Consider the following 23056-nt stretch of genomic DNA (forward strand, 5'->3'; position numbering starts at 1 on the left):
AATCCAAGAGGCTGACTGTGGTCACAGCTTCATGTTTATGCCTCTCCTAGGTGGCTGTCTGGCCTGAGGTCTGAGGGTGCACGTGCACACACACACACCTGTACACGCGTCCCACAGACACCCAGGAAGGGGTCTGTTTCCACACAGGGGCATTCAGGCCACAGCAGGGCGGATCACAACTGGGGCCTGCATGGGGCAATTCTCATCTGAAAGCAGACAGGCCTGGGGCACCTGGGGCGGGACAGCAGGCACAGGCTGGGGCCATTGTGGGGGGTGTGGTACACAGAAGGACGCTCCCATCCCTTCCTTCATACACTCGGGGGCAGGGGGCGTGCTCAGCCCCGGCAGAGGGACAGAACTGGGGACACAGGGCAGGGTGCGGAAGGGTGATCTGACGCTGCCCAAACTGTCATGACCCGAGACTTTGGTCATAAACTCTTAAGTTCACTGTTCCCGAGGGTCACTAACAGCTGTAACCACCACTCTTCAGAGCCAAGAGGAAGAGGAGATAAGGAAATGCCCCTGCTCAGACCGCCCAGCTCAGCAGTGCCACTCTCCTCAGGCAGAGGTCACTGAGGGGCTGGCCATGAGCAGGGCTTGGCTCAGTGTCCTCCGTGGGGGTCAAAGGCAAGGCTGGTGGGGCGGGGGCAGGGGCGGGCCAGGAGCTGCCAGAAGCAGGTGTTGGGAATCAGCTGCATTGAGGCGTCTGCGGGAGCCCGAGGGCTCATCTTCTCTGGGGGTCCCATTCTTGGAGGACTGCCGAGCGGCTCTCGAGCCACACACGCCACGTCCCCCGGTTAGAAGGAAAGCACGCCTGGGTGGGGAAGGGAAGGACAGCCTCGGAGCGGCCAGCGGTGGGGGGGTCCTCACTCAATGAGCTCCACGTAGTTGGCGGGAAACATGCCAAAGTGGCCGTCAGGCCCGTAGCCGCGCCACCAGCCCTCGTCAATCACCTCGATGCCTGTGATGAGATTTTCAGGGTCGAAGGAGATCTCTGTGTCGTCGGCTGTGGGAAGGTGAGCCGGAGGGTGAGCCGGAGGCCACACTGGAGCTGGGGGCCTGGCAGCCAGGCCCTCACCTGTCCCGACACCACACGGCAGGTGGCCTCCCAAGGCCTCCACCCAGACTCGCTGGGGGCCCAGCGTCCAGGGTGTACCCAGCCCTCTGGTCACACCTTCAGGCTCAGCGCGGCGCTGGCAGCAGGGATTCACACCAACAGACGTTGGGCAGCTGCCTAGAGGGCACGTGAAGGCCCGGGCTGTGTGGGGCATCCACCCCATCCTCACCCTTCTGGCCCCCCAAGGGAGCCCCCAAAGCCTGTCTCCTGACGTGGGGCCCTGTGGTCTGAGCACATTACCTGCCTGGTAGTCGTACAGGGCCCGGGCACAGAGCCCCTTCCCGCTCAGCCCTGGGTAGTGGTCCATGTGCTCAGAGCCGGCATCTTGCTGCTGCACCTGCCCGTGGATGGAGAGAAGAGGAACCTGGGGTCCTAGTTACCGGCTCGCACACAGAGGGCGGGGGCTGCCGCCGCCCCACCACCCCAACAATGCTCCCCAACGCAGGGCCTCCCACACGGCAAAGTGTGCCAGACAATTCCTCGCACAGGGCTGCTCCGAGACGAAACAAGATAATCCGCACGTAGTGAACCGTTACAAAGTCAGGCGTCCCACGAGTGGTATGGCTGAGGAGGGTGTTTCTGGGCCCCCTAACAGCCACGCCCCGCCCCACTCAAGGGACCCACCATTGGGGGCTCCTCATAGAGGGACTCCTGCTCTGGGGGCTCCTCATACACAGCTTCCTCCTCTTCTGCCTGCACCGGACACGGTGGCGTGCTGGGCACCGGCTCCTCACAGAGACCTGCACAGGAGGGCGCAGCCCGCTCTGAGCCCAGGGAGCGGAGGACACCTCCTTGTCCCTACTGCGCCCACATGCCCAGCCTCCCACGGGGAGGCTAAGCGCCTTGCCTGGCCTGGGCCCTGAGGTGGCCTGGGCGGGCTCTCTGCTGAGGTGGGTCTCTGGCTGGGTAAGCTGCTTCTGCAGGAAGGGGCTCCGCAGTTTGCCTGCAGACCAAAGACACACGCATGAGAGCTGACAAATGGGAAGAACAGGCAGTCTCCACCGTTTCTGGGCCCTGTGCTGGCGGACCTGTCCTGGAACAGTGGCTGTCACGCAGAGTGAGTGGGGACATGGAGCAACTACAGAAACACCACGGTGCGCGCACACACACATGCACACGCACAGAGCAGTCCTGTTTCCCTGGGGGCCAGAGAGCAGGTGACAGAGGCTCCTGAGGCCAGCTCTGAGCCAATGTGCGAGCTGCACTACAAGTTTACGGGGCCAGGCTGGAGGGTCTCCCCTCTGAAGCCACACGTGGCCCTGCCCTTCCAGGTCTCTGTGGGACGAGGCTGAGGGTGGGGAAGGGACCCCTGACGCCCAGGCTCCCCTCTCAGAAGCCACTCTCATGAGCACGGGCTCTCCCTGCTCATGTGTGTCTGTCATACTCTGACACATCTGTCACCTCAGGGAACCCTGTACTGGGACCCCAGGACCCCTCGGCCGGCCTCTACCTCAGGGCTAGGCCCAGAGGGTAGGCTTACCTGGCTGGGGGCTGGAGATGGATGTGGTAGACAGGGCCCTCTCCTTCTGTTTGAAAATGTCCCGTGGATGTGCTGGCTGTGGACTGCCAGGGTCCTGGGGGGTGGGGGGAGGGGGGAAGGGTACAAGCACCTGGCAGTGAGCGTGGGCCCAGGTGCTCTGGGAGGGGCTCCCAGGCCTCGTCTTGGACAACAACTTCTGCCCTTTGAGCTCGTTTCCACCACCACCGAGACACACCCACACGCGCTCCAGGCTCCACTCTGCCCAGCCGGCCACGGGACCCTCCCGGAGACCCCCGCATCACTGGACAGACAAGTCTCACCTGCTCCTGTCTGCTCCCCAAAACCACTTCTGGCTGCTCACATGTCCTGCTGGGAGGGGCACAGGGAGGAGCTGCAGCCCGGCTGCCTGCTTAGGACCCTCCCTCTGCCCGCCCTCTGGGCCCTCACCTCTGGGGCGCGGCCTCGCTGCCCTGCTCCTCCCGATAGCGCTGCTCCCTGCGGGCGGCCTCCCGCAGCTCCCGTTCCCGGCGCTCCTGCTCCAGCTGCTGCCGCTCCTCCTCTGCCCGCCGCTTCTCCTCTCGCTTGCGGTTCTCCTCCTCCTTCTGCAGAGAGAACAGTGCCCGCGGCCCACTCAGCCCCCGCGCCGCAGGCAGACCTGCCCCCTCTCTGAGTCCACCCTGGCGTTCTTGCGAGTGCCGCCTGGGGCGTTGGGGGCCTGCGTGCAGGGGTGCAGGTGAGTGCCCTCGGGCCCTGTCACTTAACTCCCTCAGCCCAGTCTGACAGCCTATGAACGGGCGCGAACAGGAACGTGTGTCCCAGGGGTTCACTGTGAGAAAAACCAAGGGACAGAGAGGAAGGCACACGTAATCTCTGAGAAGGGCACTCACCTCTGCTTTGGCCCAGAAGCTGTCTTTGCCAACCTTTTTGATCTCAGACATGGCATTGGTCTTCTGGTACACGGAGCCCTGCAGAGGACAGAGGGTTCCCCACTGGACCGCCCACAGAACATGAGCAACAACCTTCAGGATGGTGCCTGGCAGGGCAGGGGCGCTGGCCCTGGGCCTCTCAAGGAGACCAGAACCAAGACAGCCCAATGGCCCTAGGAAACCACCAGGCAAGGAAGCTCTCAACCCCAGGCAACACTGAGGAGGTCTCTGGCTGCACCAGACCCCTGTGGATGGAGGCCAAGGAGGTTCTGAGACCGGCCTCTGGCCATTTCTAGGAGGCTGGTCCACCAGACACAGATAGCTGACTGCACTGGGCGGTGCCCGGGAATCTCCACAGACTCCGGCTGTGCATCGGGGGACTGGACCCCCCCCACCTGGCACTAGGACTACAGGCCAGCAGGTGTCTGCCCATCCACTGCCTTACATTCCTCCACGGTGCCCCCCACCCAGGGCTGTGCAGGACACACTGGTGCTGTGGCCTCGAGGGTGACTACACTGTCCCTGCAGAGAGGCTCCAAACAGCTGGTGGGACCAGACAGGGTGGAGGGCTGCTCCTCATGCCCACTAGCACCTGCCCCACCAGGGGGGGCAGCTCCCACTTCTGTCGGCCATCTGCACCTTCATCTGGCTTCGGGGCTGGAAGCCAGGTAGCCAGGAGCCCAGCCCTGTGAGGGATAAACCACCCAGGGCGGGTGTAGCCAGGTGGGACAGGGTAACTGCACACTCCTGACCTGCCCCTGCCCTGCCGCCCGCCCAGGCAGCACTCACCACGGGGGCCTGGGGACCTGTGTCCTGGAAACGGCCGCTCTCCCTGTGGAAGGCATAGTTGGCACCGGAGGCTCTGGCCACCTTCTGCATGATGCACTCAGGCTCCACGTCCTCCTCGGCCCTAGCATTGATCGTCACATGGGCCCCCTGCAGCAGGAGAGCGGTCAGGAGGTGCAGCTCCAGGAGAGGACAGGATGCACACTGCAGTCCACACAGCTCAGACAACTGCCACCCAGGCTCAAGGGCAGGGAACCCTGCTGGGCACCTAGGCACACTCTGCTCATGGCCCACAAACCACCTTGAGGCAAACTTGTACTTGTCCAGTGCGGGCACGAGGTCTTTGCCCTCTGTAGCACTGTCTATGGCTTGTTATGTGTGCGGCACGCTCTCTGCTGCAGGCCCAGGTGTTAAAGAGTTCCTTTCTCATGAGCAAAAACAAACTTTAAAAAGAATCTGGAAACTCATTTTCTACAAAAAGCAAGCCACCGACTTCTTGAGAAGTCAGATCCATGACCTCACTCACTGTTAGTAAACACCTAATAAGCTTGGGATCCTCTCTTTCTTTCAGCTCCTAGAAAAGAAAGTGAGGCATACCTGGAGAAGCACTGGCAGAACCAGAAATCAAAGACCTGAGTCTCTTTGCCGGTAACCAAGAAATGCAAAAAGTTACCTGACAAGCAAACAACAAATGCTTCTGGCACTGAAGGAGGTTCCGCTACAAGGACGGACATAAATACGTGTGGGGACAGGCTGGAGAGGAGCCATCAAAGGGAACATGCGTGCTGAGGCGGCTGGGCATACACAACTGTTCTCCTCCAGATCCTGACCACACTGACAAACTAAGGGAACCCAAGGCCCTGCCCTGCCCCAGGACCAGCTCCAGCCTGTTCCTCCTGAGCTCAGAAAGGACATTCACCATTCCTCCCCACTGAAGCCAGCCTGCTAGTGGCTCTGGCCGCAGTGTGGCCTCCCACGCACCTGCTGAGCAAGAGCACAGCAGCCTCGGGTCACACCCTCAAGTCCAGACAGAGTACTGGGGCGTGGGACACAATTCCAGTTCTGGCTGCAATTCCTGCTCATGCACACCCAGGAGCCTGGGGGCCTGGCAAACTCTGTGAGGCCCTCAGGGAACAGCCCTCACCTTCAGAAAGCTGGCCATGGTGCTGACGTGGTTGGCGCATGCTCCCTTCCGTACGTCGTTCACACCCTCGCCTGTCTGCAACAAAACACACCCAGCATGACTCACCAATCCCTCCCTGGGGGCTCAGCAGCATCCCTGTGTGTCCCAGCAAAGACAGAGCTGGGACCCTAAAGCAGAGGATAAGGCAAGGCCCACACCTCCAAGTCAAGGAGGTTCTTGTGGCAGGATGACCACCAGCTTCCATGGGCAGGGGGTTGGCTCAGAATTTTCTAGTCCCACCCATCAGTCCTGTGTTCTCAGAGCCTTCTCCAGGCCACCTGCTCCCTCAGGATGACTACTCTGAAGGGGACACAGGCAAGGGGGTCCTGCGATTGTTTGTACTCCATTTTGTAGGAATAATCCTGGGCTTGGGGGGGAGGCACTGGGAATTCTACGCTAGCCAGGCCCCCATTATCCTTTGGGCCACAGTGACTTAATCTACTGTTGTGTTCCTTCACCACCTCCGAGCTGCCCTGAAGTCAAGTCCTTCTCTGCTCCAATCGTGAATGGCAGAGGAGGAGAAGGAAAGGGAGTTCTTCCGGATCGCACCTGGATGAGAACCGAGAGCCCGCCAGTTCCACATACCCAGTTGATGAGGACAAATTTGGGCAGGCCGGAGTTGGGGTCCTTCACCCTGCAGAAGCCGTACATCACCTTCCCGCTGTTGAGTTCCTCCACCATCTCCTCCAGGCCTCCCTCTGCAGCAGGTCACAGGGAAGTGAGGTGTCCCACACCTGCTGCCCGCCCTGGCACACTGTCCGCCAGGAGACCAAACCCAAATGGCTCTAAACCAGGGGTTCTCAGTGTCGCCTATATCAAAATTGGATTCCTGTGCCCGTCTTCACTGAGCTAACTCACAGGAGCTGGGTGGGACCCAGGATCTGCATTTGTGACAAGGACCCCAGGTGATTTTTTTTTTTTTGTAAGATTTATTTTTGAGAGAGAGAGTGGAAGCAGGGAAGCAGCTTAGAGGGGCACAGAAGATCCCAGGCAGGCTCTGCACCGACAGTGGCGAACTCATGCAGGGCTTAAACCCGCGAGCTGTGAGATCATGACCTGAGCTGAAGTTGGACACTCAACCAACTGAGCCACCCAGGCGCCCCGAGGACCCCAGGTGAGTTTTTACATACGCCAGTCTAAAAACCATTCCTATAAAACCCATGGGTAATTCTGTAAGTAAAATCGTCATTTTTGTTACAAACTGGGCATCAGGCTTCCAAATGGAGGATCTCTGCAACAATTTTACTGTTGCCTGGACCTACTGAGGGCCCTGGAATAGGCCTGCTGGGAGTCACCTGCCCTACCCATGAGTCTGCTCAGACCCCCAGGCCACCAAGAGGGTCCCAAGCAGGTGGGAACGTCCTTCAGTCACGCTCAGGCTCAGTTCTTAGATCCTCCAAGTGAAGGTAAGGGGATGGGTGATAAGGGCACAGGAGCCATCCTCAGCCATTCTCCTGACACTGAGGCTGTGGTCCTTATCAGCTAGTGAGGAGCTGGGTCGGGTACTTTAGCTATAGGGCCACAGAGACCTGGGACAGCCCTGAGCCCCTACTTGGAGTATGCACAGCAGAGCCCTGTGAGTACCAGTGGAGGCGGTGGTAGGAAATGCAGGCTACTGAACCCTGCACTTCTCCACCACCTGAGGCATCACAGTGCACGTGAGAGCACAGCCAGCAGCGGTCCTTCTAAAGGTCAGGGAGCAGCCCTCACAAGGGAGGGGCTTTCTAGAACAGGTCACCAGAAGCACTTGTATGGCAAGTGGAGAATGCACTGGTGAACATTTGCTGAGTAACAAAGCTGTGTCCAGCTCCCCAACGGTGGTGCTACTGTGGTGTGGGCTGGGGACCCTGATGGCTACCACTCTCTCCCCTCCTCCCACCCTCCTCCCCCACCAGCCTCCTCGCCCCCTCACTTGGTCATACTCACCTCCAGTGCCAGCCACACGGATGTCATTGCTGTTACCCTCATAGGTAAAGAGAGCCCTGAAACAAAACACAGGTGAGCTCTGTAGCCAGTTCGCTGGGTGCCATCTGCCCTTGCCACACCCACCAGAGCTCAGCATGATGGTAACACAGGCCCCAGGCTGGCCCAGAGCCATGGCCTCACCCACAGGGGCTTATCCTGAGAGACAAACTTATGAAGGGGAGCCTACATCTACTGTGAGGGAAACTAAGCTGTAAAGTTTGTTTGTCTGACTTGATTTGAAGGAAGCTCTGTGCCCAATGTGGGACTTGAACTCATGACCCAGAGATCAAGAGTCACACACTCTACCGACTAAGCCAGCCAAGTGTCCCTATGCTGGAAAATTTGTTTGGCTTTTTAAAAATTTTTATTTATTTTGAGATTGAGAGAGATGTGGGGTGGAGGGGCAGAGAGAGAGGAAGAGAGAGAATCCCAACCAGGCTCTGCACTGTCAGCACAGGGCCGGACGTGGCGCTCAAACCCATGAACCGTGACCTGAGCTGAAACCAAGAGTCGGATGCTTAACTGACTGAGCCACCTAGGCACCGTCTGATTAGATTTTAAGGAAGCTCTATGCCCAACGTGGGGGTGGAATTCACAACCCACAGATCAAGAGTTTTACGCTCTGCCAACTAAGCCATTGGAGATGCCCCTAAGCTGGAAAGTTTTATGGCAACTGTCCACACATTCATGTGTGAAATACTCACTTGTCTATCAGGTTTGTGAATTTGAGAAGGTAAAAGATACCTGCATATTCCTCAACCCAAAGCCTCCCAAGGAAAAGCACATGAGGCATTTCGGAATGCCGCCCAACACCTTGTGCATATCTGCTCCGCCTTCTGAAAGCCTGAAGAGTTTCTGGAGCAGATCTCTCTGGGCTTTGGACTCTTCTGGAAAACCCAGAAACCACATGGGCCATGACTCACCATGAAGTCAAGCAAATTCTTTTTTCGGAGGAGCCTTAACTCTCCACAGGTGACCATAGACCACACCTATCTTTTTCTGTAAGACTAATTATTCACAAGAACTCTGGGAAAAATTTGTTTTTATAAACTTGAGCTCCAGAGGTGTTGAGAAAATATAGCAGATTTTATTATATGTGGGGCATAAAAAGTCCCATGACCAGAACAAAGGTTACCCAAGGAGAACGTTCTGGAACAGGTGGCTTCTCCACAGTCCGCACGGAGCTCAGCCATCAACACCAACTCTGCAGGAGCTCAGCTCCAGGTTGGTGGAACCTGGGGTAGGAATGCTGACCCAGCAGACAGCAAGTCAGAGGCAAAATCTGGTCTTGTGCACTATCTCCCCCGCTCTGAGCACAGCTCTGCTGTGGCTGGCCAGACAGGGACTTTGGGGTAAAGAGTCCACAAGGAAGCAAATCAGCCTCCACTCAGCTTCCCCAAGGCCTTGCTAAGGCATCGGGCAGAGCTGCCCAGCCTGAGGAAGTCGGAAGAAAGAAACCCAGACCCAGAAGGTCTGGCTGGCGTGGGGGACACCCCTCCTAGGAGAGAGACACTAAATGGAACACACAGACAAATGGAAAGGATGTGGGAGGAGGGGGACATCCAGATTCTGGTGACCGGAGTCCTGGCCAGCCCTCTTCCTGGAAGAAGCCTGGATGTTTGAAGCCACCAAGCCCTGGCTGCAAAAGACAGGGACACCGGACACACTGCGGGGAGCAGAGACTTCTGCTCAGTGCAGCTCTCCCAAGAAGCGACCCAGCAGCTAGTAAGAGCCAAGCTCCATGCCTGCTGCCTGCCCTCCAACTTGACCCCCCCCATACCCTGGGCTCCAGCCCAAGCAACCTTCTTGAATGTTCCCAGATCAGAGGCTCATTCCCACATTCAACTGACTTCCATCCTTTTTTCAAATCACCACGGAAAAGCAGTATGCTGGCCTGTGCACAGCACAAGGACTGTGGTGCGCTGAGCACCTTGTAACTCAAACCATCCCTTCTGACACATGTACTGAGAACCTGCCGCTTGTGGTGATGGGCACAAAGCTTCGGATATGTCCAAAGAGGCCCTTCCATGAACATGGAAGTCACCTTCTAATGGGAGACAAGAAAGAAACACACTGTCAAGAATGTACTGTCAGGCAGTGATGTGGGTACAAGAGGTCAACAAACATGACTCCATCTAGGAGAACAACCTGGGGAAGCAAGAAAAAGATCCAAGATTGGGAGCTGACATGCCTGCCCCCCACCCCACCCAGCTTCGGGTCCCAGCCCAATGCCACCCACTCTGCATGTGAAACCTTTCGTGACCTGCCTCTTCTTGCTGATACCCTCCACAGCACTCTGTGCCCTTCCCAGTCCAGTCTCACCCAAGCACTGAGTGCACATGGTAGCCCTACACCAGGGACAGACAGGCCCTATTCCTCCTGGTGAAGAGAAAGGTGACAAGAAAAACCATGTGTCTGGAGACAGTCACCCAAGAGACAGAAAGTGTGAGTGCATCAGGGACTGGGGAATTGAGGAAGGCCTCTCCATGCTGAGAAGTCTGGGGAGACCCCCAGGGATGATGAGGGTGCTAGAAAGGAGAAGCGGCAAGAGCGAGGGCTCTAAGGAGGAACCAGCTCACATGTTTGAGGAAGAGAAAGAAGGCCACAGCGGTGGCAAACAGGTGTGGCCCCAGTATGCTAAGGGGGAGGGGTGGCAGGAGGGGTCAGGAGCTAGCTGCACAGGGCCTGCGGGCCGAGGTAAGGGGTCTGGGCTTTATTTCACATGAAACAGGAAGCCGCTCAAGTTTATGCACAGAAGTAACACAATCTAGGTATTTTTTCAGCTGAGTGGGGTCTACCACATGTACTTGTTGAGATACTTAATGGCTGTGGCAGTGGGAGCACAGGCTGGCTGGTCACATGGTGAGGGGAAAGAGGCTTAGCACCCTCCTCAGGGACAGAGAGGTGGGGAGGGGAAGTTTCAGAGCAGGGTGGTGGCAGACAGCTCTGAGAAGCCTAAGGAAAAGCTGGGAGCGTGGGAGGCCTGAACTGCCAACTGGGCTGTGGGACATCATCCCCAAACCAGTGGAAACTGAGAATGAAGAGAGACCTGGAAGGAAGCAGAGGGAGGCCCAGGAGTCCCTTAGGTAAGTCATCAAGGCCTATAGCACGTCCTTAAGAGCACACAAGATAGCAAGACCCTAGCTGAGCAGGACTGGAGAGGGGCAAAGATGGTTCCGGGGTCTACAGTCAGGTGGCCTCATGTGGATGTCAAAGGGGGCACTTGGCAATACTGTCAGCAGGGTCTGGAGTCACAGCAGAGGGCTAAGGGCTCTCTGGGAGGAGAGAGGTGGGGTGGGGGCTGACATCTAGAAACTCTTAGGCTTAAAAAGAAGTACATGATTTGCAGGTGAACTTCCTAAGCATAATGAAGCCGCGAAGGCAGAGAAATCCCACGGTTAGCAGACACCCTTCCTCACTAATTAGATGTGCTTCAAACAGAGGAGCTGCTTGGCTCCCCTGCAAAAGTGTGCACGAGCCCCGGGCAGGGAGCCCACGTCAACTCTGCCCCAGAGCCTCTGCTGACCCAGGCAGCTTGTGTTCCCAAGCTCTCCCCGAGAAGGCTGAGGGCTGGAGGAAAGAATAGAATGTTCCCCGTGCCACAACAGCCCACGGTAGGAAAGTGCTCTGTGTTGGGCACCAGGAAGAGCAGAGATGGGGAAGCAGCACCGGGGTGGTGCAGAGACCAGCCTGTCGCTGCAGCCTGTCCCAGGGGGCCCTGCCCCCGCCAGGAGCAAAGGCTCCCCAAAGCCGGTCACCTTAGTTCATCACACTCAGAATATTTCCTTAGTACCAGAAGTGCTCAAAACTGGTCAGCGAAAACGGTTCAGGCAAAGGGGAAAGTGATGGAGAATGACCGCGCGGTACTCCCGGTCTGCCGCCCAAGGCTGCCCCAGAGCCCTCGGACAAAGGCTGCCGGTACCGTAAAACCCCAGCAACTGCATGAGGGGTACTGGACACTGACGGCCCACTGGAAGCTGTCACGAGGAGGTGGACGGATGAGGAGGGGTCTCCTTCCAGACTGGTGGCCGACAGTTTCGTTCGTGTCCGCGCGGCTCAAGCACGGGAAGGATTATTCTCGGAGAAAGGGAGGTTCTGAAATCCACACTCACAGAGCCCGGGGGACCCGAACGCCTGACCTCCTGGGAAGGCTCCCATTCCCAGACGGGCTTCCGGCCGCCCAGGGCCTCATCCCTGCAGTGGGAGCTGGGGAGACGTTCCCTCCGACGGCTGCGGAGATCCCCTTTGTGTGGGGACGGCCGTCCGCCGCAGCCCGGCGCCGAAGCCAACATGGAGGCCGGCGGAGGCGGGGAGCTGGGGCGGCGCGGGCCCCCCACGCAAGGCGGGGCTGGCGGGACGGCGGGTGACGACGGTGCGGACGGCACCTCACAGGGAGCGGCCCAAGCGTGGCTGAACCGGGAGCCCCAGCCCACCCGTGGCCCCTGGCCTCCTGCCCCCCGCCCGGCCCGCTCCCTCCCGGCGCCCACCAGTCAGTCGGGGACTTCTCGGTGACCACCCGCACGTAGGCGTCTTGCAGCGCCGGCCCGTTCCGGCTCAGGTTCGCAGCCATGGCCGGCCCTTTCAGTCCCCGCGCCGCCGCCGCCGCCGCCGCCGCTTCCGGGCCCCGCCCACTCCGGCGGCCTGGAAGCGGCAGCGTCTCCGCGGCCGGAAGCCCCGCCCCCACAGCAGGAAGCCCCGCCCCGCGACCGGAAGCGGAAGCACTGCGGGCGGGGCCGATGGGAGAAGGTGTGGCTGGCAGAGAAGATAGAGGGCGTGTCCTTTGTGCGGCCGAGTGGCGGAGGAGCCCAAGCCGGGCCCCCATAGCTGCACTCACGGAGGACCGTGCATATCTCTCCTCTCTTGTTGCAGTCAGTGCCCTGTTTTCAGAATCTTGGGCTCACCTTTCCCGTGGGCTCGGTCTGTGAATGGGTGAAGCGTGAACGCATCGATGCGTGCGCGAGTAAACTCGAGGTGCTGCTCAGCCGCCTCCACCTCGCCTGCACTTTGTCCTCTTGTTGGTTAAGGACCGGGTACGGAGGGAACCCGCTGGCCTCCCTGCACAGACGGGCCCCGGGGCCACCCCACGGCCCTGCGCAGGTGCACGCAGCCTCTAGGGTTTCGGAGCAGCAGCACCACGCGTGTCCTGTGCGCTCGGGAAGCCCTCCCGCAGGGTCCTGAGCAGCATCCCAGCGCGCTCCTATTCCGCACCCATTCTGTGAAACGTCACCCAAGCCGGCCAGCGAAAGACTAAATAGCTTCGTGGCAGTTCGGGTCAGGACTTGCTGCCGAATCAGTTACTGAAATCTTAAGGTGTTGGGGTCTGATTGTGTAGATAAAGGCTCGTGAACTTTATTTGGACACAAACTTGTTCATCGGTTATGTCCGCTTTTACTTCTGTACATTCTGTCATTGCTGCTTGCCTTACAGGCAGAAGTTCTGGCATCTCATGGGCAGAGCGGCAACCCCCCCCCCCCCCCCCCGCCAGTCTTTCCTGGGTCTTCTCTGATGCAAGGGTGCAGCTTTCCCCATTTCTCCACTTTGACTTCACTGCTGTGTTTGCATCAGAAAAGCGAGCTCTAGCAACGGGAGGCCTCGGGGGTCTCCCAACTCTCTCAATTTCTAAGTCTTCTTTTCTTCAGTAACGTCTCCACTGCCCTTGTTTTTCCGTCACACCCCCTCAGGTGACTTTCTGCTCCATCCCAGGCTGTCGCCCTCCATGTTCAGGGAAGTTCAGCTCTCAGTCTGACTATCCTGCCTTCTTCCTTTTGGCCCCAATGCATCTTTTTTCTTCTTTCTCTGGGAATATTCTCTATTTAAACATGTCCTAGTTCCCAGTTTCTTCACTCACCTAGCTGGTAAGCCCCACATAGGGTGCTTGGACCCTTAAGAGGTCTGGGAGCACGTTTCAACATTTTAGTCAACTTGGAGAGAACCTACCAGCTTGAAAAGAGGCAGGTCTCTTTGTTCCGGAAGTAGATCCGCTCAGTGTGCTAACCAGGTGCATCTACACTGAAGGGAAAAGCAGGAAGACACGGGCTCCATGAGAGAAGGTTATTAAGGAGTGTTCCCTGGTGTGGAAAGTTGGGGGCACCAGGATTCTGTTTTCTGCTCTAGGGTATGGGAGCCTATTTCCACTTGACAGGCCAGGAAAGGCCTGGATATGGGATGGGGAGCACAGCTGTGGCGGGTCTGAGAAGAAGTGCTCCAGGCAGAGGGAGCAAGATGTGTTGGAGCTGCGAGGCGGGATCCAGCCTAATGATGGGCTGAGGATGGAGCATGAGGATGGAAACTGGGACCAGGAGGACCCTGTGAGTCAGGGAAGGGCTTGGCACTTTATTCTAGGTGTAACTGAATCCCTGGCAGGCTTTATGGAGAGCAGTGTGATCTTGTGTGTGATCAGGTGATTTTTTTTGAACAAAATTTTAGTGTTTATTTATTTTGAGAGAGAGAGACAGCCCGACACAGGGCTCCATCTCAGAAACCGTGAGGTCATGACCTGAGCTGAAACCAAGAGTCGGATACTTAACCGACTGAGCCATCCAGGCGCCCCAGAAGGAGACATTTTTTAAAGAAATCAAGAAGCTGCTATTTGGTCTGATAGAGGATTTTTACAGATTCTCCATAGCTGTCTGGTTTTGTTAGTAATAAAATCTGTCAACAGGGAAAAACCAGAGTGGGGGCTGATGAGGCCAGCGGACTGGCCAGGGGCAACAGCAGGTATTTCCTCCTTCACCAGCAGACAGCACACAGCTCTGGGCTGCCGTTGTGGGGAATGGCAGTCACATCCTCCATTTGTCAGAGGACCATCTAATCCAGGTCCAACCCTCACCCAGCACTGCTGGGGAGGAAGCAGGTGGCACAATGAGAAGGGCCAGTGGAAGAACAGAGGCACAGGATGGGGGTGGGTGGGTGAGGGTCCATGGTGACCTCCAGGCTCTTTCTCAGCACCACCTCCCACTGGGTACCTGCTACAGACCTCAAGCAGAGAGCTCTGCAGAGCAGTTCCCCAAGTGCCTTTCTGGCCCTTAAAGACACTTGCTCTCGAATTGCAGAAATCTGCCCAACCCTGAGCACTTGAAGTGAAGTGGCGTGGCGTCCCATGCATTGATGTAGTGCTCAGGGTCAGCGGCTAGGCCTGTTGGACATTTGTGTCCCAGCGTTTTAATCCCCTGTCAGAAAATCTGGACTTGTGCCATAGTCTTAGAACTGCTGGGTCTTCCTGGAGCTTGACAAAGGGCCAGGATCTCGGCACCACCCCCTAAACGCAGACGCTTCTGGCCAGAGTTAATAGACTTCCACTCGTGGTAGATTGGTTGCTTAAGATCATGCAGCTTCCTGATCTATCTGGTCCACAGGGAAGAACAGCACATCCCCCCAAAGGTGGGTTTTTGGATCTGCTCCCCAGTTGCTGGCCTGGGACTCACCTTGGAAACATAGCATTTGGACAACAGTGCACCATGGTGAGTCTTAAAATAAGGTTTTGGCCTAAGAAGCCTCTTTTTGAGGCTGACTGGAGCCCTGGAAGGCATGATAAGCAGACAAGTTCCCCAGGGGGAGAGAGTCCAGGGGATGTGCCAGAGAGACTGTGGTCCCCTGTCCAAGCAGCCTGGCAGGTATAGAGCACAACTCAGGCTTGCAAAGGGTGAATGATAACTTACACTGTGGACCTGAGAGCGTTGTCTTCACTCTCTCTGCTCCATTTCTCCAGCAGAGAGAGCAGGCTCGGGAAACTGACTGGACTCAGAAAGGTCACCAGATTCCTGGGTCTTAAGCTGTTGTGCTTGAACATGGCACCTGTGGTCTCAACACCAACCTGAACCTAGATTCTCCCTCTCTGAGCTTCTGATTGGTCTCTGAAATGTGAACTTGCTGTGAGGTACAAGGTGGCCACTGTCTGAAGTGGCAGAGCCATGCTGAGAAGCTTCCCAGGAGGTATGGTGACAATGGCATTCTTCTCTATTAAGATTTGTCATTTGGCTTAAGCAGAGAACAAAGGGATAGCAAAGAGAAACATTTAAAAGACAGTTCTCACCATGGTGAGGCAGGGAATAGGGCCATGGAATCCAAAAGGTAGCCTTGTGGTAACAGAGGGCCCCCCCCTGGGGACCCCCACAACGGACTCCGACCAGGCTCCGACTGCTGCCTGCTTTGCTCAGGAAGTGGTGGTGTGACTAAACTCAGCAATCTCACTGGAGTGCTTCAGCAGTGAAACTGTGCTATAACTTGGGAGCTGCTGGAGCAAAGCAGCCCCCTGTGGTCACCTTGATCTCCAGGTCCAAGGTCTGGAGGCTTCCTTCCCAACTCCGCAGGTCTGCAAAACCCCCTTCTGGCCTTTGATCGCAGAACTTGACTGCTTCTCCGCCCACCACCCTCTCTCATGAGAGGTGAGGCCAAGGCTCCTGTGTGGCTCATGGTGATGAAAAGGCAGAAGGGGTGACAGCCTCACCCACGGTGCTCACCTCCTTCCAGTGCAGAACAGAGAGCAGACCTGATGCAGAGGGGATGCTGCCACTTCTCAAACACTTGTGGCTGATACGAGTGAGGGGAACAGACCGCCTTGAGCGAAGATGGTCACACAGAGGAGGTGAGTGCTGGGCTGGGGGTTCCTGGCGGCTCCATATAACCATCTGCCGTGGGAGATGAAAATGCCACAGGCCTCCTCCCTCGCTCTCTCCTGTTCTACCGCGTGGGTGCATGGGGATGGGGGAGATGCACAGAGATCACTTGGGATGGTTCCAGGCTGTCTGGCACATGGACTCCAGGGCACAGCTTTGGAGCCCGGCCACTGGCGTGAGTCAGTGCCACCATCGGCAGCCGTGGAGCAGGCATGGCTGTCTCCTAGGGGTCAGGTAAACGTGGGCATTTGTCCTCATGACTGTAAGGAGATTTGGTGCCACGACACTAAGTAAGATTTGTAGCCAAAGGAGGCAATGAACAAAATAATTTTTGGTATGTCTAAAAATCTCATAGTAAGTGTTAAATAAATACACTTCATGTATTTATTTTTAAATGTTTATTTATTTATTTTTGAGAGAGAGAGAGAGAGAGAGAGAGAGAGAGAGAGAGAGAGAGAGAGAATCCCAAGCAGGCTCTGTGAACAACCTGAGTTGTTCTGTGTGACGTCCCAGTAGTCACGGAAGGGTCCACTCTGCCCACCTACTGGCCTAGCAGCGCCAGACTTCACTGCTCTAGGGCCTTGTTGCCCTGCTCTGCTGAACACCACGCTCCATTCACCTCAGCTGCTCGGTCTCAGGAGCCCTGCTCAGTCATAAGGAAAGGGAACTTGGAACATTCCAGTAACTTGTCCAAGGTTACAGAGAGTCCTAACCTAAGGGCAGGGCTCCTGTGTGCCACCTCTCTACCTCCCCTACTGCCCTCCCCACCACAAGGGTGTGGCACATCCCGGGGCTCTGGGGGTGACTAAGGACACGGGGGTCATTCTCAGGGTATGGTAAACCCGGGGTGCAGGGCTCATGCACGTACATGGCTGACATTCTTCCTGACCCGAATTCAGCCTGAAACAGCTCATCCTCAAAGACCCTCCTGATGCCACCTCACGTGTCTGAGCATGCTGAGCATTGTAGTGACCCCCACCTCCCTAGCTATCCTGTACTTCTCCCAGTCCCCACCAAATACGGTTGGCCACGGTGAGATTATTTGCACCGCGGAAGCCAGCATGCATGACAACTCGGGGCCATGTCTCATGCCAGAGGGCTGGTTTTCAAACACCCACCAGAATTCCACCGGCCAGTTGTAATAAGTAACGTGCCTAAACGGGGTACCCGTGCTCAGTAAGCAGAGTTGTCATGGCAGCAGTGAATGTGGGGAACTAAGGTCATGCAAGGGGACCTGTGGACACACTCAGAAGTGCAGTGTGGCCCCAGACACTTTTCACACGGCAGTTTCTTTCCTGCTCACTTGTGCTCCCAGGGCGTTGCTTATATTCTATGCATGAGCAGGTTGGCTCCTTGATGGAAGGTCTGTTAGGGCAAGTCCTGGGGAGACCATGAGAGCCGTGCGGGCAGGGAAAGCTGACGGTCCCGGCTGGTTCCCCCTGACTCCAGGGGTTTCTGAACAGCATGGGCTGTTCCCTGTCCAGAGAATGCACCTCCCTCTTTGGTGTTGTGGAGAGTGGATACTAAGACTTAACCATTCCTGAAAGGCCAGGAGTGGTCTCCATTGATAAACTCCAACCAATACTGAGGAGTTTCGAATGCTAACTGGCATTTCAAAGAATGGTGTGATTTGAAAGAAACTAGTTCCCATGTGTCGCATTTCTGTGCTTATCTAATGCGGTTGGAAGACCCAGGTCTGAGTCCCAGCTCTACCACTGGGAAGATCACTGTGACCTCCTTGGGCCTCGGTATAATTATCTGTTAAGTTGTAATTCTAACACTGGCTGGCCAAGTAGCCAGCACTTTTGGATGGCTATACGTTTTGTAGTGTGTATAGCACGCACAAGTGTCCCCAGCATGGAATCCGGGAAGACAGCGCGTACAGGACGCACTGTGAACACAGGTGAGGAGTGTGTAGAAGGTATCTGGTACGGAGGAAGAAACCGGTAGCACTGGTGGCCCCAGCGAGAAGTGGACGGCTGGGGGCAGGAGCAGATGTGAGGCTTTCTCTGCAGATCTTTTTGTACCTTTTGAGTTTTGAACCATGGGAACTTACTACTTATTCAATACATATGTAAATAAAATATTTGATTAATTGTAAAGGACTCCACAGGTTACGACTGTATAGTAATGATTGTTATACATAACAAAGATGTATATGTATATATATATATACATATGAAACCGGGAAAGGCTAAAAGCACAAGGGTATCACCCGGGAAAAATAGTCGAGCAAACCTTTGGACGCACTCAATTCTTTTACTGTTTCATCGAACCCAAGATGCCATCCAATTAAGATACAATTTTATTTTGTGTATAACTAAGAAAGAAGGCACATGGCAATTAAGATTGAGCACTCTCTTTATACATGAGACATTTAATTTAATGTAATTTGGGGCGTCTGGGTGACTCCGTCAAGCATCCGACTTCGGCTGAGGTCACGATCTCGCAGGTCATGAGTTGGAGCCCCACGTCGGACTCTGTGCTGACAGTTCACAACCTGGAGCCTACCTCAGATCCTGTGTCTCCCCCTCTCTCTGCCCCTCTCCCGCTAGTGCTGTCTCTCTCTCAAAAAAAATTATATATATATATGTATATATATATATATATACACATATATATACATATATATATACATATATATGTGTGTATATATTTTAGTGTGAGCAGGGTAGGGGCAGAGGGAGAGAATCTTAGCAGGCTCCACACCCAGCATGGGGCTTGATCTCACCACCGTGAGATCATGACCTGAGCTGAAATCAACAGTTGGAAGCTTAACCAACTGAGCTACCTGGGCGCCCTACTTTTAATTTTATTTTAAAATTATTTTTTGAAAGAACAACTTTTAAGCTCTTGGGCATAGGTTGTTAATATTATTTTTAAGATCAAGTATCACTTTGCATGCAGAAAAAGAAAAAAAAAGGAACAAGAAGGGAAATAAATAAATCGATTGTATCCATTGAGTCTAAAGCTCACCCTGGGTCATGGATGTTCTATCAATCATCCTCTGTGCCTTCCAGGCAATGCCATGTGGAAATTTTTACAGAGTCCTTCATTATTCTTTCCCAAGTTTCCTTCCATGCCATCGAGACCCATTCTGCAAAGCCCTGTGATACACAACCTCTCTGCGCAAACCTCAGCAAGCATAGGGGACCCAGCCTCCCTGACCTGAGAGCTGGTGATACCTTTCTTTCTGGGGCCTGTGGAGCATTTGGTTGGCGTGGAAACAGGTGATTGCAATCCTTCCTCCAACAACAAATATCTGTTCCACTAACACAAAATGTATTCCCTACTCGTCTGTTTCTGTGCCTATGTTTACAAAAGCTTTTCTTTCTAGTACTAAATCACAGTATCTTTCTGAAGACATTTTTAAAGCAATTAAACTCAATACACCAACCATGAATTTGCCTCAGTAGTCACTGCCATGACCAGCTCACACATACAGATGGTGACAATTAAGTTACCACTGCTGCCTGGCTGACAGCAATTTTAAGAAGCATCGCAATTTCAGGGATGTGAAAGTGTGAAAAAACATTCACTGTAGAATAGATGAAATATGGTGTTATCTATACTTCCCTGATTGTGCAAGTTCTCCAAAGAACAATTCAATCAGAAAAAAGTTAACGAAACTTTTTGGAAAAGATAAATCAAGTATTATGCAGTCATTGAAAATTACAGTTTCTAAATACTACAGAGTAACAGGAGAAAAGGTCATGGCATTAAGGAAAAAAGAGAGGAATGGGTAGAATATAAAATTCGGTGTACCATGTGACTACAACAATCAGAAACATGTGCATGGCAAAGAGACTTGAATGGAATCCATCAAAATGTTAACCACAGATACCTCATGGGGCTATAGATGACTTTTTAAAAAACTGCATTTTGGGGAATTTTCTAAATTTTCTCTAAAGGACATGTATCGCTTTAGAAAGCAAAAAATATTGTCATTAACTATCAATTGTCCTATAAACATAAACCTAATTCTGCCACATAAATCACTGTCCCTATTAAAGACATTTAGAAATATTACATGGACACATACTCAGATTTTTATTTTATTTATTTATTTATTTGTTTGTTTATTTTTAATTTTTTTAACGTTTTATTCATTCTTGAGACACAGAGAGACAGAGCATGAACGGGGGAGGGTCAGAGAGAGAGGGAGACACAGAGTCTGAAACAGGCTCCAGGCTCTGAGCTGTCAGCACAGAGCCCGACGCGGGGCTTGAACTCACGGACCGCGAGATCATGACCTGAGCCGAAGTCGGACGCTCAACCGACTGAGCCACCCAGGCGCCCCCATACTCAGATTTTTAAAATGGGCGTTCTTGTTTGCACATAAATTAACTGAAGTAATATTTTTCCAATAAAGTGAAACATCATCTACAAATATTTAGAAGTTTCTAAAAAAGGGATGACGTTGGTTGGCAAAGGCTGTGGGTTGGGAGGTGAGGGGGCAGCCAGTAGAGGCCCCTCTCTTGACCCTGGCTTCATAGTGCTGCTGGTGTCCACTCCCCTTCTTCCTGAAGAGCTCCTGTTCAGTTTGGTCCCTCAGGAGAGGTAAATTCACCCTTTTCGAGTTCGTCTTTCCCACAGCCGTGTTGTTTCTCCCATGACTTGCTAAGTAATATGTGAAATGAAAACGCAGGGTCTGTTGTTCAATAATTATTAAGAATTTCAAGCTGGTGACTGCAGACCATTAAACCAAGGGCAGGACCCTTCATCATAAGGGCCCTGTGACCCCTGTATGGGTCACATCCCTACAAGGCCAGGTCTGGTTCCTTCTTTCAGTGATTCCTTTCAAGGAAGTTCTCCCTCACCTTATGACTTCAGTCACCTGTGTCTGTGGTTGCCACCTCATCCTCATGCCCCGAACTTGTTCCTACCGGTTCTCCTCTTACAGATCATATCAGCCTCCAAGTTCCAACCTGTAGGGTCAGATCACACTGCTCATCTCGCCCATCCTGTTCCCTGCCCTCAAGATTTCTATCTTCACACTTAGGCAAGGACACACCATCCACCCAGGGGCCCATCTGGGGCCTCCCTCTCTTCCATCACATTCTTCCTCAAGTCCAGTCCACTCCATCTCTGCCATGCCATCCAAGCCCTGCCCTGGCCTTGGTGTCTGTTCCCTACTCAGTAACTGGAGCCAAGTCTTTGCGGGGCTTTCACTCTAAGCCCCTCTTACTCCAGCCCACAATGCAACCACCAGTGTTTTTTTATCACACAGACCTCAGCATATCATTCACCTGCCTCCAAGTCAGTCCTAGGAAGGCAGATGACCCCTTTTAGAGAATAATTTGCCAAAAACATTCCTTTTTGGAGAACTATTTACAAAAAATGAGTCATACCCTTAGAGACTGTGTAATTCCATATCTAGCAATGAAACCTAAGCTCAGTGCACAAGATGCCTGTCAAAGCATTATTTAGTTTATGAAGAATTCAGAATATCAGTGGCAGTTAAGTCACTTTGAGTGCTTGGTGTGTGCCAAGTACTTGCTAAAAGTGTATCATCTCATTTAACTTTCTATATAAACGTGGGACACAGAGGCTGGGAATGATTGGTGCCTTGCCTGAGGTCCCACTGGAAGTGACCTCATGCCCTATCCCACCCCGGGGGGACACCCACACCCATGCATTTAGTTACTATAGGTAATGGTAAAATAGGTTACTGGAATGTTAACCTTTAAAATTGGTCATGAATACTATTTCACAACATGGAAAATGGTCACTTTAAAGGCTATGAGAAAAAGTGGAATACAAAATATGCTACAATGACTTATTTTTTAAAAAGCTTATTTTTGAGAGAGAGAGAGAGAGAGAGAGAGAACAAATCAGTGGGGAGAGGCAGAGAGAGAGAGGAAGACAGAATCTGCAGCAAATTCCAGGTTCTGAGCCGTGAACACAGAGGCCCGTGCGGGGCTTGAACCCACTAACCGGAGATCATGCCCTGAGCAGAAGTCGGACCCTTAATGGACTGGGCCACCCAAGTGCCCCTACAGTTATTTTTTAAAAAGTATGGTAAAGACTGGTAGCAGATATGCTAGACTGTCAACAAATGGTAAGGTAGCGAAATCGGAAATACTTTTTCTTTCTATTGTTGTACACGTTCCAGATTCTAATCTACTGAATGCCTACAGGGACTCCCAGTTACCTGCAGGAGAAAAAAGTTATCCCAGCACTGCCTCTAAGGCCAGTCCCGCCAAGCCACTCCCTTCCCGCTTCAAGCCACGCCGCGCGGGCTCCCGGTGGCCGAGGGCGTCTGTGTCCCTTTTCTCCACCTGCAGAATCCCTGCTTATCCTACGGATCCGGCTCCAATCTCGACTCCCCGGCCAGCCCCCCAGACACCCCTACAAGGGCAAGCCCTCCTTGTTCAGGGGACTCGCCACCAGGCGACCTGGGGACAGCGATGCAGGTTCCGCAATGTCGCAGCAAGGGCCGCGGGCGAGAGGCCCCTTCCTCTGGTCCCGCCCTGCCACCCTACCCTGCCCCGCCCCGCCCCGCCCCACCCCGCCCCGCCGCCCCTCAGGCGCCGCCCCACGCGAAGCAAGCTCCACGTGATGCCGGCGCCGCTCGGAGCCCTTTTAAGGTCGCGCGGCGCGATCCCGCCTGACTGCCGGGCGGACGCTAGTCTCTTCGTTTTCGACGGCCTGCGCGTGCGCGCCGCGGTGCACTGTGGGGCCGGCGCTGCCGAGCGGGACGCTCCTCGCCGCCTGGCGAGGTGGGGAGAGGCTGTGAGCCCTGTGGCCACCCGTCCGCTGGGGCCCTGACACCCGGGACGGCCGGCGGCGAGAGGGGCGCTCACCGGGGTGGCCGTGCTCTCTGTTCGCCTGCTGGGCTCGCCCCCGGGCCGTGGTTCTCAGCAGTGCTCTGGACTGCGGCCTGTAAGTACCGACGCCCGCGGGCGCCCTGTGGGAGGCACCTGCCCCGGAGATGCACGCAGCCCTCTCTTCCATCACACGCTTCAAGTCCAGACCCTAGGT

At 54.7% G+C, this 23056-nt stretch overlaps 2 protein-coding genes across 5 annotated transcripts in view; one reads left to right on the forward strand and one right to left on the reverse strand.

Moving 5' to 3' along the window:
- Positions 1-16: 16 nt before the first annotated feature.
- DBNL (drebrin like) lies at positions 17-12100 on the reverse strand. Of its 3 annotated transcripts, none has more exons than XM_027045950.2 (13): positions 11945-12100; positions 7419-7474; positions 6078-6190; positions 5454-5528; positions 4313-4459; positions 3485-3562; positions 3045-3199; positions 2918-2963; positions 2598-2691; positions 1965-2060; positions 1742-1857; positions 1358-1454; positions 17-1006 (listed from the first exon to the last, which is right to left on the reverse strand). In XM_027045950.2, exons 1-13 carry the CDS (start codon positions 12025-12027, stop codon positions 867-869), a joined length of 1296 nt encoding a protein of 431 aa, XP_026901751.1. In that variant the 5' UTR covers positions 12028-12100; the 3' UTR covers positions 17-866. The 3 variants fall into 3 exon arrangements, with proteins under 3 accessions (XP_026901751.1, XP_026901750.1, XP_026901753.1); XM_027045949.2 differs by having other exon boundaries at positions 2918-2966; XM_027045952.2 differs by lacking the exon at positions 11945-12100 and adding an exon at positions 11380-11511 and having other exon boundaries at positions 2918-2966.
- A 10602-nt stretch (positions 12101-22702) lies between these two features.
- The window catches only part of URGCP (upregulator of cell proliferation), a 57261-nt gene continuing 56907 nt past the window's right edge, over positions 22703-23056 (forward strand). Inside the window, exon 1 of one of the 2 annotated variants that reach the window (XM_015064552.3) lies at positions 22703-22957. The gene's annotated coding sequence lies outside the window, so the exon portion shown is untranslated. The remainder of the gene's footprint in view (positions 22958-23056) is intronic. The other variant, XM_027046027.2, reaches the window with a different exon arrangement.

Source organism: Acinonyx jubatus, chromosome A2 (genome assembly GCF_027475565.1).
Source record: "Acinonyx jubatus isolate Ajub_Pintada_27869175 chromosome A2, VMU_Ajub_asm_v1.0, whole genome shotgun sequence".
In the NCBI taxonomy this organism is placed as follows: Eukaryota; Metazoa; Chordata; class Mammalia; order Carnivora; family Felidae; genus Acinonyx; species Acinonyx jubatus.

Excerpts from the sequence above, each read along its gene's own strand:
- DBNL (XM_027045949.2), bottom strand. The coding sequence starts at position 12,027 with ATGGCTGCGAACCTGAGCCGGAACGGGCCGGCGCTGCAAGACGCCTAC. Across the intron at positions 7,475-11,944 it reads GAGAAGTCCCCGACTGACTG|GGCTCTCTTTACCTATGAGG; the intron begins GTGGGCGCCGGG and ends GTTTTGTTTCAG. Across the intron at positions 2,967-3,044 it reads AGCGAGGCCGCGCCCCAGAG|CAGGACATGTGAGCAGCCAG; the intron begins GTGAGGGCCCAG and ends TGCCCCTCCCAG.